The sequence below is a fragment of the Bicyclus anynana genome, chromosome 4 (genome assembly GCF_947172395.1).
Source record: "Bicyclus anynana chromosome 4, ilBicAnyn1.1, whole genome shotgun sequence".
Classification (NCBI taxonomy): Eukaryota; Metazoa; Arthropoda; class Insecta; order Lepidoptera; family Nymphalidae; genus Bicyclus; species Bicyclus anynana.
The window spans coordinates 10,882,972-10,898,572 of NC_069086.1; the positions used below are offsets into that span (position 1 = coordinate 10,882,972).

Below are 15,601 nucleotides of genomic sequence, written 5' to 3' on the forward strand. Positions count from 1 at the left end.
AAAGGGCAAATACTAGGGTTTTCAGTAACAATACGAGATCGCGATGTAACTCGAGTGTGCTGCCATCTGTCATGATTGTAATTAGAACTGTATGAAACGTTGTTCGTCTGTCTACGGTATGGACCAAATCGTAGATTTACGATTCGGTACAAGTATAAATGGACTCGTACAGTATGAGTAGGTACCTACAGCTCGTGCAAGTTAACTTGACATCTTATGAACTTATCTTAACTGGCTCGTATGATCGCTGTGTTTGGTAGGTGTCAAGTTAATCGAGGATAAACTGGTTCTACATAACATCACGCTCTATCGACAGGAGCGGAGAATCAATGAAAAGAGTAGCAATGACGGGAAAATTTCCTTTTGACGTTGTGTTCGCTGCGTTATCAGGTAAACTTACGGTTACGCATAAACTATGTATAATGGAATTGTTCTTAAAAATGTCCGCGACAGCATTTATGGGATAACTCACTAAAATTTAAATAAATCAATGTTTTTCTAAAATAATGCATGATTTGCATGTTTTTACATGACTTCGTAACAAAATGATGATGACGGGATGTATGGAAATGACGGGAGTACGCGTACAAAGACGCGCGACTCTGAGTTCCCTAGTGTTAAATAAAACGACAACAAATTACGTCACAAATATTTATTTCATACTTGATACAGTATACATTATTTGATGTCAGTTTCACATTAAAAAACAGTCATTTTCTTTTTGTCTTTTCTCTGTTTTTGTTCTTTTGCAATCTGCATCTCCTTATTTCGAAGCAAATTAAGCTCTTTACTTTTTTCCGCTACTTTCATAGCGATGCTTCGATGACCATTTGAATCTTGAGGGTACTTAGCCAAAGTATTATTTAATTTTATGATTTCGTTCTCTATCTTGCGACAATCTTCTTCCAATTTAAATTGTTCTATATTCAAATCTTTGCTCGTAGACTGTTTGATGTCTATTGAAGGTACATTAGTAGATTGTTCGGTTGTTTCACCCAAAGTGTTGTTCAAGAAATTGAATACATTTCTCCTCTCCCTTTCCTTTTCCCTCTCATAAGCTCTTTTGTTGCGTTCTTCCTCTTTCTTTTGTAGCCTTTTAAGTTTCTGCTCCACCTGAAATTCACAGTTAAAGATAATTTGTTTTTTGGAAATAAGAATAATATACATATTATGTATATTGTGCCCTAGCGAAAATAAAAGATATTTTTTTTAACTATTTTTGATTATACAAATCTACGTATTTCCTTTATTTTTTTCGAAATAATATTCAATAACTCCCAAGAAATGCAACATTAATATGGGCAATAATGGCGGATAGATGACGTTTTCAATGCAATAATCGATTTGACGTTTGCTGTCAATTGTCATATCATAGTCGCTCTATGGGCGCCATCTCGGTATAACTCAAAAACTTGGGTTTTTATTTTATTTATTTCTTTTTATTTAGTAAGATTTATTCTCACTTTATTAAATTGTAATAAAAATTTTTAAATTTTAATGATACGGGGTAATTAATTAAATTATTGCGGGGGGGTTTTAATGAACCATCTTCTTTCAGCCAAATCGCTTTAGTAGCCACTGCACAAAGGAGGAACAAACACACACACTTATACACAGACTTTCGCATTTATATAATAGTGTGATAGAAGGGTACCTTAAGCGGGTCCTGCTGAGCCATCTTCTCGCTCAGCGCCATGCAGTGGTCGAGGCTCTTGCCCGGCGCCGTCCCGCGCGCCTCAACGGGGCGCAGGCGGCCGTCGCTCGCCGCGCCCAGCCCCGTGCCCGGCACGTACCCCATCGACAGCATGATGCGCGACCCCATGCCCTGCAATGACACTTTACTATAGAAAACCATCTGGTTGCAGGTGACGTCCTCTTTGACGTAGTTGGTGGGCAATGGGATTTTTTTTCATTTTTAGAGCGAAAACTTCTTTAGCGGATTTGTGCATTTTTTGGGATGGACACATAATAAAGAATGATACAGACAAAGTCTATACAAGTTGTGCATTGAGGACGCTGAAAACCATAAAAAAACGCCACGCGTCTCTTTGATATCCGCACATACAAACTGTTTTCATAATTTGTATTTCAAAATTTAACAACGACAATAACGTAAATTGATATCATAATAGACTAAAATCAATAAAAAAATATTGTTATATTCTTATATGTTTTTAGTTTTTGTAGACAGTTAAACAGTAAAACGCCATTTTTCTTGAATAATATTGAAAATTACTGATGCGACGCTTCGTGTCGACTGAGAATGTATTCGTTTTTTAATTTGTATTAGCCGGTTGGCGGTTTAAGATTGATGTTTTAACTATTTAACAATCACTATCAAATGTTAATGATACTTAGTTGTGATAGATGTGATTTAAGAAATTTTAAAATTCTCACTTAAAACGGGGTTTGGGTATTCTATTCTACTCCATTCTATTTTCGCTATCGCTATTGCATCCCATTCTATTCCAATAACGCTATCGCGAGTTTCCATACAGAATTTCAACCCCTATTTTAGGGATAAAAGTAGCCTATTTTCTGCACCAAGGTCCCATTTATCATAATACCAAAATTCATTTTGATCGGTTCAGTCTTTTAATCGTGAAAAGGTAACAGACAGACAGGCAGACAGACTTACGTATTTATAATATTAGTATAGACGCTTTCCGAGGCACTAATTTGCCAACACTGGGCTGAGAAGTTTTACTGATTTCATTCATTATTTCTTAGTCAAACTCAACCTACCAAATATGTTAACAAGAGAACTGCCTATGTGGTAGTTATCCAGAAAACTTAGTAAAGAAATTAAACAAAGTAATACATACTCACTCTAGTATGTCGCTCCCACTCGCCCATGGCCGGCGCGTTGTTCTGCAAGCTCTGCTCCACCAGCAGCTGAGTGCTCTCTTCGGTACGAAGTGTCTTGCTCTCCGGATACTCTGTGTCGCTCAGACTATCGTCAGAGTCTGTATTTTCAGCGCCTTCAGCTAAAAATTTATTAATGCGAGTCGAGTTGTGTTCAGGAAGTGTGAAAACTATGTATAGGTACTAGGAGTGTTAGTAAACTTTAAAGGACGTTCTTAACCCTACACCATCGGTCACAAGTCCGGGAATCTGCTCAGGGATTTTCTCTCTGCCACACGATATATATATAATGTCAACCAAAATTCTGCATGTGTGCGCTCAGTGTTGTAGCTTGATTTACTATTCTTATTTAAGACAATAAATTCGAAGATTGATTGTGCTCAATTATAATCTATGATTTAGCATTCCCTTTAATTATCCACAAAAAACCAATCACTCCTTTGCATCCTCCGCTACGTAGAACTGTCCTTGGTGCCAATTCTCCTATTACTAGATTATGTAAGACCTTTAATAACATCACTTCTAAAGTAAACATTTACTCTGAATCAATATATAGGTTTCGGAAAAAAAATCATCTCTACTTAGTACTCTTATGACTGACTAATGTGCTCATCTTATTTCATTTTCTCTCTTTCTCTCATTGTTCTTCTTTTTAAGTTAATAATACGAGTATGTATGTTCTTTATTTGTGATTTTTAAGTTGTCTTTTATTTACTTTTCTTCTTTATTTCATGCTGTGTTTATTTGTAAATAATCACTACACTGATAATGATTTATAATTTAGTTAGATTTTTTATTATTTTAATAAATAAATAAAATAAAATCACTCATTGCGGTGATTTTATAGACACGTAACATATCTATAGTATAAAATGTCGTTTTATTAACTCATATTTTTATTTTTAAGACAAAAACAGCTTAATTTTCTGTAACATTCCATTTGTACAAAACAACAATCATCTATAACGGTTTGCCGTGAATGGTAAAGAAATTTCGCATTTATAATACAGATGGCGCTTAAACGGAAAATTGACACGCTATCGTATATTCTCCCGAGAAGTATATGTTCGCGGCATCAAAATCGTTTCGTTACTCTGCCTCTGGTTCTATAAATGGATGAACTTGCCAATCTTATATTTTTGAAATGGTTCTTGTACTGAATGTACAACGACCACATCTATACTCTACCACATGCTCTTTGGATACTCTATCACTCAGACTGGCGTCAGTCTCCGCTGCGCCTTCAGTTAAAAAATAATTAATGCGGGTTTTCTCTCTAGGGTTCTATCTATTCCTTGGCGGGTAAAAAAGATCACTTAACGCTGGCAACATAATAGGCTAGTTGACACTTTTTTTAAAATGGTCTTAAATTGTTCGTTATCGTTCTACTAGATGAGATTTTATTCATATTTTTTCAAGACGTGATGACATGAAAATTTTAGTTTTTATATATATATTAGACAATATGACCCGAAACGCCTGTCGGCCATGATGGTCTGTATTTCAACTGTTTCTCGCCACTATAATAAATTCCGTACAAATGGAACGTTTGACAAATACTACGTCACAATACAAAGTGTGTTAGTGACGTCACAAAATGGAAGTGGACAATTTGAAAAAATAGGTGATATTTTAATTGAGTTTTATAAGAAACTCTCAACTTTTATTAATTGATATCGACATTTATTTCTGACCCTTATTCCATATTACACGAAATTAATTTTCCCAGGTTCAACTCCTGGGTCCTATGAAATACTGACCTTCACTATCTAGAAATTTTCAATCAGAAATTTCGACGTTGGTGGCATTACAATCCTTCAAAGAACAGTTAGATCGTCATTGTTCCAGTCATTATCATTAAAATGTTCATTAAATATCTAAAACAAAATCACTTTAAGCTCGCCAATCCGCATTGGAACATCGTAATAGGTAAAAGCTGCACATTTCTATATAAGTGTGAGACCTGGGTCTGTAGCCAAGTGGACCGTCGCTTCTCGTTCTACAAACGCTAACACTTCGAAAATTATAAAAATGTATGGGAATGCCAGATCCGATCGATATTTGGATCACGTGACCTGTCGACCATTCATATACATTTCTTTTAAATTTCGAAGCGTTTGCGATCGTAGAAACAGAATCGACGTGCCACTTGGCTACATGCCCTGGCCTTGTAATGGGCCGTTAAAACAGACTGACCATAGTACCTTTCATTAACTTAAGTAAAATTTTGTTTCTGTAATTATTTTAGAATTCAAAATGCCATAAGCAACTAAATAATAGTTTAAATACCGCTTTAAATTTAGAAATTGAAAGCATGCATTTATTTATAGCCCGACCAAGAAATTAAAGACTTTAAACTATCGTTAGTGTTATTCATATTAATTGATTATGACTAGTTTCAAACCCATACGGGGCCCTTAGTCATGAGCTGCTTCTTGCAATTTGGCATACTTCGACGTTGTATCACGTAAGTTATAGCCGTGTTCCATAATCAATTAAATTAAAGAATCAAAAGGGCTAGAACTGAGCCGTAAAGCAAGTTGAAAAAATGGAGGTCTTATATTTCTGGTCAGCCTATACATGGCATACTACAGTTCGTTTCATGTAGGATGGTGCGGGTGACAGACCGTTTCACTCTTGAAAGTATGCCGCAATTCACGATAATAGAACGTATTGAGGCTAATAAAAATTATGAACGTCTTAGGGCAACTGTCACCGTACCCATGCTACCTGAAAAACCCACTTTAATGTACATCAACAAACTCACTACTAAGTGGAAATATCTCTTCAAACAGTACATGATATTCGTCGGAAGCTGATTTCCTTTTGTCCCCAGTTTTGATGTTTTGCTCCAATTTCGCAACACAAGACCTCTTCTCTACATCGACCCCTTTCACCACCGCTCTGTGCCACAGGTGGTATTTCTCTGTCGATTTTTTTACAGTGCTCATGTCCTGTAACATAAAAAAAAGTTTTTACAGGACATTCAACCTCAGACCAATTATTGTATAGGACCTGCCTCGCTAGACGTTACTTTTCTGTCAAAGTATATGATCAACGATCTAATGCGACTATAAAAACTGTCTCTATAGAATCGATGTTAAATAGTTGTAATCGTGTTCGTCGGTTAAAGAGCTTCGTAAAATACCTGTTTGTGTAATTGAGTTGTGTAAAAAACGGGCAAAACCTTCTAGTTTAGTATAAGATATATACAAAATCTAAGCTCGTTTTCCTCAGAAAATGACAAACAATTTTGTTCGTGACTATAAGTGCGATACAGGTCCTTCTATAATTGGTCTGAGCATTCAACCGATCATACATAATGAAAACGACCGACATAATGAAAAAATTTTTGGACCCCGGGCTGGACCGATTGAGGTTTTCTTAATTAATGTGGCGAGACCACCACCTAATTAATAATGTTAATTTTTTTACGTTTAATATTGGGGATAATGATGATGATGTTGATAAATATGACGATAATGGCGATGACTATGATGCTAATTGAATAGAGCTTTCTATATTTAGTTTTATTCAACCGATCTGACATAAAAAAAAATTTTTGGACCCCGGGCTGGGCCGGTTGAGGTTTTCTTAATTGGTCCAGGTCTGCCTGGTGAGAGGCTTCAGCCGTGGCTAGTTACCACCCTACCGGCAAAGATATACCGGCAAGCGATTTAGCGTTCCGGTATGTTGTATAGAAACCAAAAGGGTGTGGATTTTCACCCTCCTCCTAACAAGTTAGCCCGCTTCCATCTTAAATTGCATCATCACTTACCATCAGGTGAGATTGTAGTCAAGGCTTATCTTGTAAAGAATAAAAAAAAATTAACATCTATAAACAAAAAGTATACACAGATTTTCTCATGAACTTCTTTATTATAGTAAAAGATTTATAAAATACTGTTATAGTGATGAACCTCATAATAATAAGCGTCATCTCAAAGATTACTGATTTTTGTATTTACTCCTATTTTTATTAAGACAAAAACAGCTTAATTTTTCTATAATATTCCATTTGTACAAAACGACATTTTACAACAACCTTTATCTATATCGGTTTGCCGTGAAGGGTAAAAGAACTTTCGCATTTACAACATAGATGGCGCTACAACGGAAAATTGACACGCTATCGTTATGTTCTCCCGTGAAGTATAAGTTCGCCGCATCAAAATAGTGTCGTTGGTCTGGATCTATAAGAGGTCCTGGGTTCGAATCTTATATTTTTGAAATGGTCATTGTACTGAATGTACAACGACCATATAGATAACAATAAAATAAAATAAATATTCTTAGAATATAAAAATATAAATATTCTTAGAACCGTAATAGCCCAGTGGATATGACCTTTGCCTCCGATTCAGAAGGGTGTGGATTCGAACCCGGTCCGGGGCATGCACCTCCAACATTTCAGTTGTGTGCATTTTAAGAAATTAAATATCTCAAAGAAACTAAAGTCTCAAACAGTGAAGGATAAACATCGTGAGGAAACCTGCATACCAGAGAATTCTCGACGTATGTGAAGTCTGCTAATCTGCATTGGGCCAGCGTGGTGGACTATTGGCCGCCAGCAGTGAGCCGAATATGGGTGTATTATGATGAAATATTCTAGAGGAACCAGCCTGGTTGGTTTTAGCCGGGTAGTGAGTAGTTGTCGATAACTCGTTAGTTATTAATCATACGGGGATAAATGGAAAAAAATGTATATTGTTATTCGCTGATAAATATAAAATACCGATCAAATTGAGAATTTTTTGAAATCAGTTAAAATATAATGTAGCTTTTCAATTTTCATTAGTTCTTCAAAATCGATTTAGTTTTGTGATTTAGACGTAAAAGCACACACATTCACATTAAGATATATAAAAATTTCGAGTCGTGAAATTTTTGATTATTTATTTTATTACATAATATTCTACAAAATACATAATCCATCAAACCTCAGTTGTTTTTACTGTATATCTATTACCTGGCAAGTTCATTGATGACACTCCTATGATATGCGGGCGTCGGGGGGAAAGACTGCGCGGGTGTGAAATCGTATGTGCAGGGAAGTGAGATGCATCAATTGTGGGTTTTTCATTCATCGCTACACACCCTCTGGCCCGCGCGGACCATCGGGAGTGTTAAGAACGAAGCTGCCAATAGTATAAACATAGGATAAATTATATCGAATGTATGTATGTATTACATACCTCATCATCAGCTGGTTTCAATTTTAATAAAACTCTGCTTCCAACTTTTATATTTGCATAGTTTGGTTCTATCGCTTCCTTTAGATTTGATAATTGTACCACATCACCATGAGAATATCTGTAAATAGAAATTATACAAGACCATTACAACAATGCTAGAACCAAGTATACATTATTTCATTTACATGAAGCAGCCTCCGTGGCCCAGTGGATTCATACAACGGAGGTCCTGAGTTCGATCCCCGGTTTGCCGATTGAGATTTCCTTAATTGGTCTGGCTGGTGGGAGGCTTCGGCCGTGGCTAGTTACCACCCTACCGGCAAAGACATACCGCCAAGCGATTTAGCGTTCCGGTACGATGTCGTGTAGAAACCGGAAGGGGTGTGGATTTTCATCCTCCTACCAAGTTAGCCCGATGTTATCTTAGATTGCATCATCACTTACCATCAGGTGAGATTGGCTAATTTGTAAAGATTAAAAAAATATATGTGTCGGAGATTAGAAAATAATAGTGCCATCTTATGGCGACAGTAGGAAACGTCAAGTACTGCACTTGGATGAGGTTTATGCCATGAAGGCCTGTACATGTGTAACATGGCCAGTTGGAATGTCGTTGGACGTTTTTAAAAGAAGAAGAAAAAGAATATGGAATATGGAATAAAAAAGTACGGCCTCATGGCATAAAACTTACCGCGTTTCCATCCAATTTATTATTGTTAATTAATTGTTATTGTTAAATAATTTTGTGATTACATTTAAGTGATTATTTTGCTATTATGCAGCCATGCCAGTAGGCAATATTATTTCCAAGATTCCATCATAGCTGACCCATACCTATTCAGTCCTCCGAAATATATATCATTTGATGGACGTCCACTGCAGGACACAGGCCTTTTGTAGGGACTTCTAAACATCACGATCCTGAGCCGCCTGCATCCAGCGAATCCATGCGACTAGCTTGATATTGTCAGTCACACCAGCTAAGGGGTCGACCAACCCCCAACGTCCATTGGCTCTTTGAGCTATGTAAATTAAATCAATTATTCAATATCCTTATTATTGTAAAAACTCACCTACATTGTTCATCACTAAACTTGCATTCTCCATTCAAGTAAAAGGGGCACGGCAACATTTCTGCATGCGTTGGATGTGTAAAGAGAACTCTCACCTGGAATTATGCATTTCTCAACTAAGCACTTAACAAGTTAACAAATAAGTATAAGCATTCTCTACTACTACTCTAGATAAAAATCAACAACAATGTATTGGACATCAGTAAAATGCGAAGAGCAGGCGAAACGATAGAAGAACATGAAAATACATATTATACCAAAAAGGAGAACCAGGCGGACAAAAGGGAGTAGGTTTCCTAATAAAACAGACTTTGAAGAAACACCTACGAGCTAGAGGAGGCCTATGCCGAAAGGCACACTGTGCCAAGAGATTTTCTTAAAAAAAAAAAATTAAAATACGACGCTGTCGTAGCCGCTCCAAATACAAAATTCAAAAACGAAGCGACGCATCAGTAACTTTCAATATTATTCAAGAAAAATGACGTCATTTATGATTGTTAAATATTTTAAAAACTGTTCACAAAAACTAAAGAAATAAGATGAAGTATTTCTTTATTGGTAATTATTGATTATTATATTAATTTACGTAATTCTTGTTATTATATAATAATTTTGAAATACAAATTATAAAAAAAATTGTTTTGCAGATTGATTGATTTGATTGATTGCAAATTGCAGATGTCAAAGAGACATGTGATGTTTATTTCTATTTTGTGGTTTTCAAGACTCATTTCGGATCATCTTTTCTCTGTGTTTATCTTATTGTGTCACAACGAAGTGAAGTGTTCTTTATTATATCTTTCACTATGTCTGTATATGGTCCAGATCTTTAATTGTACACAAGTATAAGTATAAACCTTTTTTTTTATACATATTTTTTATGGAATATCAATAACAGAGGGTACCTGAAGGTCTGAGAACTGGTCATCATCCTGGCGAGGCACCACAGAGCTGACCATGGCATTGTGTAAGCTAGGCTGTCCACCCCAAGTGTGTGTGTGGTACACGCCACACTTCATGCCGAGAAGTGTAGCCAACTCATCCTAAATGTATAATATCATTGTATATCAATGTCCAATCAGCAGTGAATTACAATCATAATAAATCAGTCTAGATACTAGTATTATAAACAGATAAAGTTTGCATTTTTCTGAGGTTAAGGTGATTTACAGAACCAATTTTGTAAATTATTTTACAAATAAAAAGCTACATTATTTATTAGTGCCATAGGCTATATTTTTACAATGGAATTAGATTTTGTCCCAGATTAACTCATATGTTGTCCCGGAAGTCACAGGTGGCAGCTATTTATAGATACTAAACTATACTACTAAAGCTTATTTTACAAAAGTTTCTGTGCCCAAATTGTCTGGTGACACTGTCAAAGGAATACATACAAATCCCAAAAAAAGCAATTAACAACAGTGCAGTAATGTAAATATTACCTCTATATCACTATCATCATTGTTCTCATTTTGCCCACAGTTGTCAGGATCTAATGTATCGTCCTTGTCCTTGTAGGCTCCACTTTGAGTCATCTCTTGCTATCACAAGTAACATGTATTAAAGAGATATAAGTAATATTGATTATTTAAATTTAGAATAAACATGATCATCTATTGTTGAACCAGAGCCTGTGATAGTCTGTAATTAAGACTGAACTGAAAGTTTGTCAGACTGTGTTCATACCAGATTTGACATACTACATTATAATATGTAAATCTTAATATAGAAATGTCATTTATCACAAATTCTTGAAAACAGCTTGACATACAAATATGAAATTTGGCAAGGAGGTAGTCTATAGTTAGTATTTGTCCACTAAGAGCAATTTTGTGACAAGGCCGGATTAAAGAGGTCTAAGGGCAGACAAAGCCAAGTGGTTAAGCCGCAACAAAAGGGCTCTGCACCATTACCTATAAAACAGCAAATAAATCACATAATATTGTATGGGAACCCTATAAAATGTTTTTTTTTCTATATTTGAGGATTTTAGTTATAGCTGCAACAAAAATATATCATCTGTGAAAATTTCAATTATCTAACACAGCTCATGACATACAGCCTCGTGACACACAGAAGAACAGACAGCAAAGTCTTAGTAATAGGGCCCTTACCCTAAATACTCTTTGGGTATGACACCCAAAAAATATGATTTATGACTGGTCAGTATCAGCTACCTCTTAAGGCCAGCACAGTTTTAACTCCATGCATGCATCTACTCCATTTCAAGTATAGGTATGTAATTATGTTACATACCTGTACTCAAAATATTTAAGTATTATACATAACCATAAAACAACACAAAAAAGTTTTTTCAGCAACACTTTAATTTCGATTCACTTAGAAATCAAACAAAGTGTTTTCTTATATTTATAATTAAATATTTGGTTAACAAAGTAAGATTTATTTCATGACAATATTCGTAAATACTGCTTTGTTGAACGCCCCTGGGTCATATGAGTATGTACTCATGGTTGTTTATTTACATTGTGTAAAATACCTAAACGTTTTGAGTATAGTCTTTATAGTGGGAGCAAAGGCTGACTGAAGTCAGCCTGACTTCATAGAATGAGAATTAGCTGGCTTCCGCAGGCTCTTAATCCATTAAGTATTTTGAAAAAGTATCGTAAAACTCACCATAAATAAAGCATATTCATCGTCTAATTCATTTCCATTAGTATCATCACCATTAGAAATACTCTGCGACTCATTTATTTTGGGTCGTTGAGCATCCAAACTTTCTTTTGTGAGGCTAATAAGTTCTTGCAACTCTGATTGCAGGGCAGACAGCGATTCACGTTCGCCAGCATCTTTCGTAACTTGTAACGCTTGCCTTACTACTGACAACTGGAGAAACATAAGAGAAAATGTAATTGATAGAAAAGAGATTATTAGGATTTTATGAATAGAAGATAATTACTTGTTCTTCATACTGGTTGATAGAACTTGCCAATTCTTCCATCGTTTTATATTTATTTACTATCTATCTCTAGGTTGAAAGGATAAAATGCCTACTTCATTGGTAAAATTTAGTTTTTTGTTTACTTAATGCTATTGGTAGGTAATTCTATTATATTTTCACAATCACAAACATAGAGTAGTATAATTAATTACTTTAAAAATTGTCACTTGACAGTTGACACCACAAACGTCAAATGAAGGTTGACAGTTGTGATTTTTTTTCTATATTCTTTCCTTTAGGGAAACATATTACACCGTACAGCCAAAGACACTTTGTGAAGTTTGTCTTTGTACTTTCTATAGTCGTAGGCAAAGATTACAGTGTATTATTGGAAATAGATAGGCTACTCAAACTTTTTTCGGAACGCCTGTGATAGCGCCATCTAGTGACTAGCTACGGTATTTTTTTTAGTATAGTATCCATTATGTTATAAAAATAATAATGCATATTTTTTTGTAAAGGAGAGAGATATTTGATTTTGTAATAGTTGAAGAAACCAATTGAAAAAAACAAAAGAAAAGACAAAAAGTTTTCCTTTGTTACCCCCGGGCTCGAACTCAGGATTATTATGTTGTACCTTTGTTATGCACCACTAGGCCAAATGACTATGTGGAACATCGTTGAAATTAATTTACACTTACTGTTTTTTTTAATAATCCCTTTGCTTTAGAAATACAAACACATTCTTCCTATTACGCGTCAAAATTAAAAGGATAAATAATTCCTTTTTTCTGGGTTTTTTTTCCGTACTTACACGGTTTAAATCTTCAAAAACATTATAATACGTACACATCTTAGGTAATTGAATTTACTATCCTGGAATCTTAAATCTAGGATGTAGATGGCGCTGCTTCATAAAGATTTCACGTTCTTCTAAGTTCCCATGGCATGGATTATTCATTAAATATGAACAAAGAATATATACTCTAATGTTTTTCATTATCCGCAGTGTTGCCAACTTTATTTTAACGAATCCACATAACCAAAGAATATACTCCGAACTTTATCTATGTATCTAAAACTCCGAAGAGAAAAAGTTAATCTACATACATGAATACGTTGGACATAGTAGTGACATTATTTCCGCATACGAATTACCTTGGAAATAACTTTATTTATTTTTTCATCGAGGTTCTCTTCTCCAAGTGGCCGACCAGACACAGGTACTTACGGTCAAAGATTACAGTGTATTATTGGAAATAGATAGGCTACTATAATTTTTTTCGGAACGCCTGTGATAGCACCATCTAGTAACTAGCCTCGGCATTTTTAGTACAGTATCCATTATTGTTATAAAAATAATAATGCATATTTTTTGTAATGGAGAGAGATTTTCGATTTTGTAATAGTTGAAGAAACCAATAGAGAAAAACAAAAAAAAAAAAGACAAAAATATTTCCTTTGATACCCCCGGGCTCGAACTCAGGATTATTAGATCGTACCTTTGTACACCACTAGGCCAAATGACTATGTGGAACGTCGTTGAAATTAATGTACACTTACTGTCTTTCTTAAATAATCCCTTTGCTTAAGAAATACAAACACATTCTTCCTATTACGCGTCATAATTAAAAGGAAAAATAATTCTTTTTTTTCGCTTTTTTTCCGTGCTTATACTGGAATCTTAAATCTAGAATGTAGATGGCGCTGCTTCATAAAGATTTCACGTTCTTCTAAGTTCCCATGGCATGGTCGTAGGTAAATTAACACTAGTAGATAAATCAATATTCAAATTATGAAATTATAACAGCTATGTACTTTAAATTCATTCGTCTTCAGAAGAATCATTACACCATCATCGACGAGATGTGATGTGATTTATATTCTTTATTGCCGATTTGTTATAAAACGCTTAATGGTATTTCATAATTATTGCAAAATTTTCCTTCGAACCTCAAACCACAGCGTATTCTTAATATAGCAGTTAAGAGTTTTAAATTCATTCGATTTCGCTGCTTGTTTTTTAATTCATACTACTAAATAGCCTCTCAACATAGCTCAACATCGATATTGAAATAAGGCACTACGGGAATCCCTGCGTTTAAAGAAATAGCATCGTTTTAGCGGATCAGTATTACCTACAAGTCTTTAAAAATAAGCACGTAAAACAAAGAATTAAAGAAAATACTTGGAAATATGTAAGTGGCTAAGTGATCGCATTTTTTGTTATTAAAATAGAATTTTACTAAATCACTAGGAAAATCCTCTAAATAGAGGATTGAAACCACCAGTTTTAGTGGAAAATCCGTTAAGTTGGCAACACTGGTGCACAGACTATCTTGTCAGCATTGCCAGTCCCTATTCCACTAATTCCTCACTTTTGAAATTAAAGGAGAAAAAGAAAGTACAATATTAAATACAGTATTAGCAAAACCACTTATGTTTATATAACATTGAGTGAACGAGATCACAGATTAATAGATACTACCATTGAGTATAACGAGATCGTCATACGGATCACTACACCGCTGGCAGCAGTAGCACTCGTAGGAGCCCGCAGACTCTTACCCCAAGCTAGTGTATGGTGGAGTATCGTCATCCTGTTCTTCGCGTTGTCGCCGTTTCGCAACGCGCCGGTGTCTCTTCCGCCGCAGACGTTAGCTTAGCGGGAGTTTTGACGGCTTCCGTGGCGCAGTGGTATGCGCGGTGGATTTACAAAACGGAGGTCCTGGGTTCGACCCCCGACTGGGCCGATTGAGATTTTTTTAATTGATCCAGGTCTGACTGGAAACAGCTCTATCGAAATAATTTCGAGAGAGCTTTTTATCGTCTATTCTATAGTGTGGGGCTCAGAATACAGAAAACCACCAGAAGGGGTGATAGCGCAAAGAAGTGAAGCCATTTAAACTACACATTTTACGATTACTCACTCTGTGTTTGTCGTGTTGTTTGACGTGCTATACAGGTGACAAATTTAATTAAATTAAGCCGTCTTGTGCTATTCCTTCGTGTAAAAATGCCGTTGGTAAAAAAAAGAAACTGAATAGGATCACATTTCACGTGTAAGTAGCACAAATAAATATTCTTATGTTAAAATAATGAATAATTTTTACGTGAATTTAGTTGTCATAGAAACCGATGACTTCATTTTGTAAGTGTTGCCAATGTAATTGTTTTGATTTTCCCTACTTTTAATTTAAATTCAAGGATTTATTATTTATGTAAAATATTAATCAACTAAATAGGTAGGCATAGGTTCCGGCAATTAAGTTGAAATAAAATTGTGGTAATCAGCGCAGATAAAGAAAGTGTAAAATAATCTTAAAGCTTTAAAATTTTACAAATAACAATGGCGTGCTATATTATAATAAGTTCGTTCGTTCTTGTCTGTTTGTGTGTTTGTTTGCACATTTGTTTGTTTTCGTGTGCTTGTTTGGTCTTTTGTTTGTTCGTGTACCTACTTGTTTGCTTGTTTGTTTGAGCAAGAGGATTAAATAAAATATTTTTATCTTCAAAACACATTCTTAAAAGATATTAAACCAATTAAATGGCCTTATTTATAC

At 35.1% G+C, this 15,601-nt stretch overlaps 1 protein-coding gene across 2 annotated transcripts; it reads right to left on the reverse strand.

The window, feature by feature from the left end:
* Positions 1–637: 637 nt before the first annotated feature.
* On the reverse strand, positions 638–12,232 carry LOC112043348 (zinc finger CCCH-type with G patch domain-containing protein). 2 transcript variants are annotated; one of them, XM_024078728.2, is made up of 10 exons: positions 12,057–12,232; positions 11,774–11,983; positions 10,579–10,677; positions 10,039–10,176; positions 9,134–9,228; positions 8,061–8,178; positions 5,633–5,819; positions 2,830–2,987; positions 1,655–1,825; positions 638–1,113 (listed from the first exon to the last, which is right to left on the reverse strand). In XM_024078728.2, exons 1-10 carry the CDS (start codon positions 12,096–12,098, stop codon positions 700–702), a joined length of 1,632 nt encoding a protein of 543 aa, XP_023934496.2. In that variant the 5' UTR covers positions 12,099–12,232; the 3' UTR covers positions 638–699. The 2 variants fall into 2 exon arrangements, with proteins under 2 accessions (XP_023934496.2, XP_023934497.2); XM_024078729.2 differs by lacking the exon at positions 12,057–12,232 and having other exon boundaries at positions 10,579–10,673; positions 11,774–11,913.
* Between the last annotated feature and the right edge of the window lie 3,369 nt (positions 12,233–15,601).

Excerpts from the sequence above, each read along its gene's own strand:
- LOC112043348 (XM_024078728.2), bottom strand. The coding sequence starts at position 12,098 with ATGGAAGAATTGGCAAGTTCTATCAACCAGTATGAAGAACAA. Across the intron at positions 9,229-10,038 it reads ACCAGTTCTCAGACCTTCAG|GTGAGAGTTCTCTTTACACA; the intron begins GTACCCTCTGTT and ends GCATAATTCCAG. Across the intron at positions 8,179-9,133 it reads TTTAGTGATGAACAATGTAG|ATATTCTCATGGTGATGTGG; the intron begins GTGAGTTTTTAC and ends TTCTATTTACAG.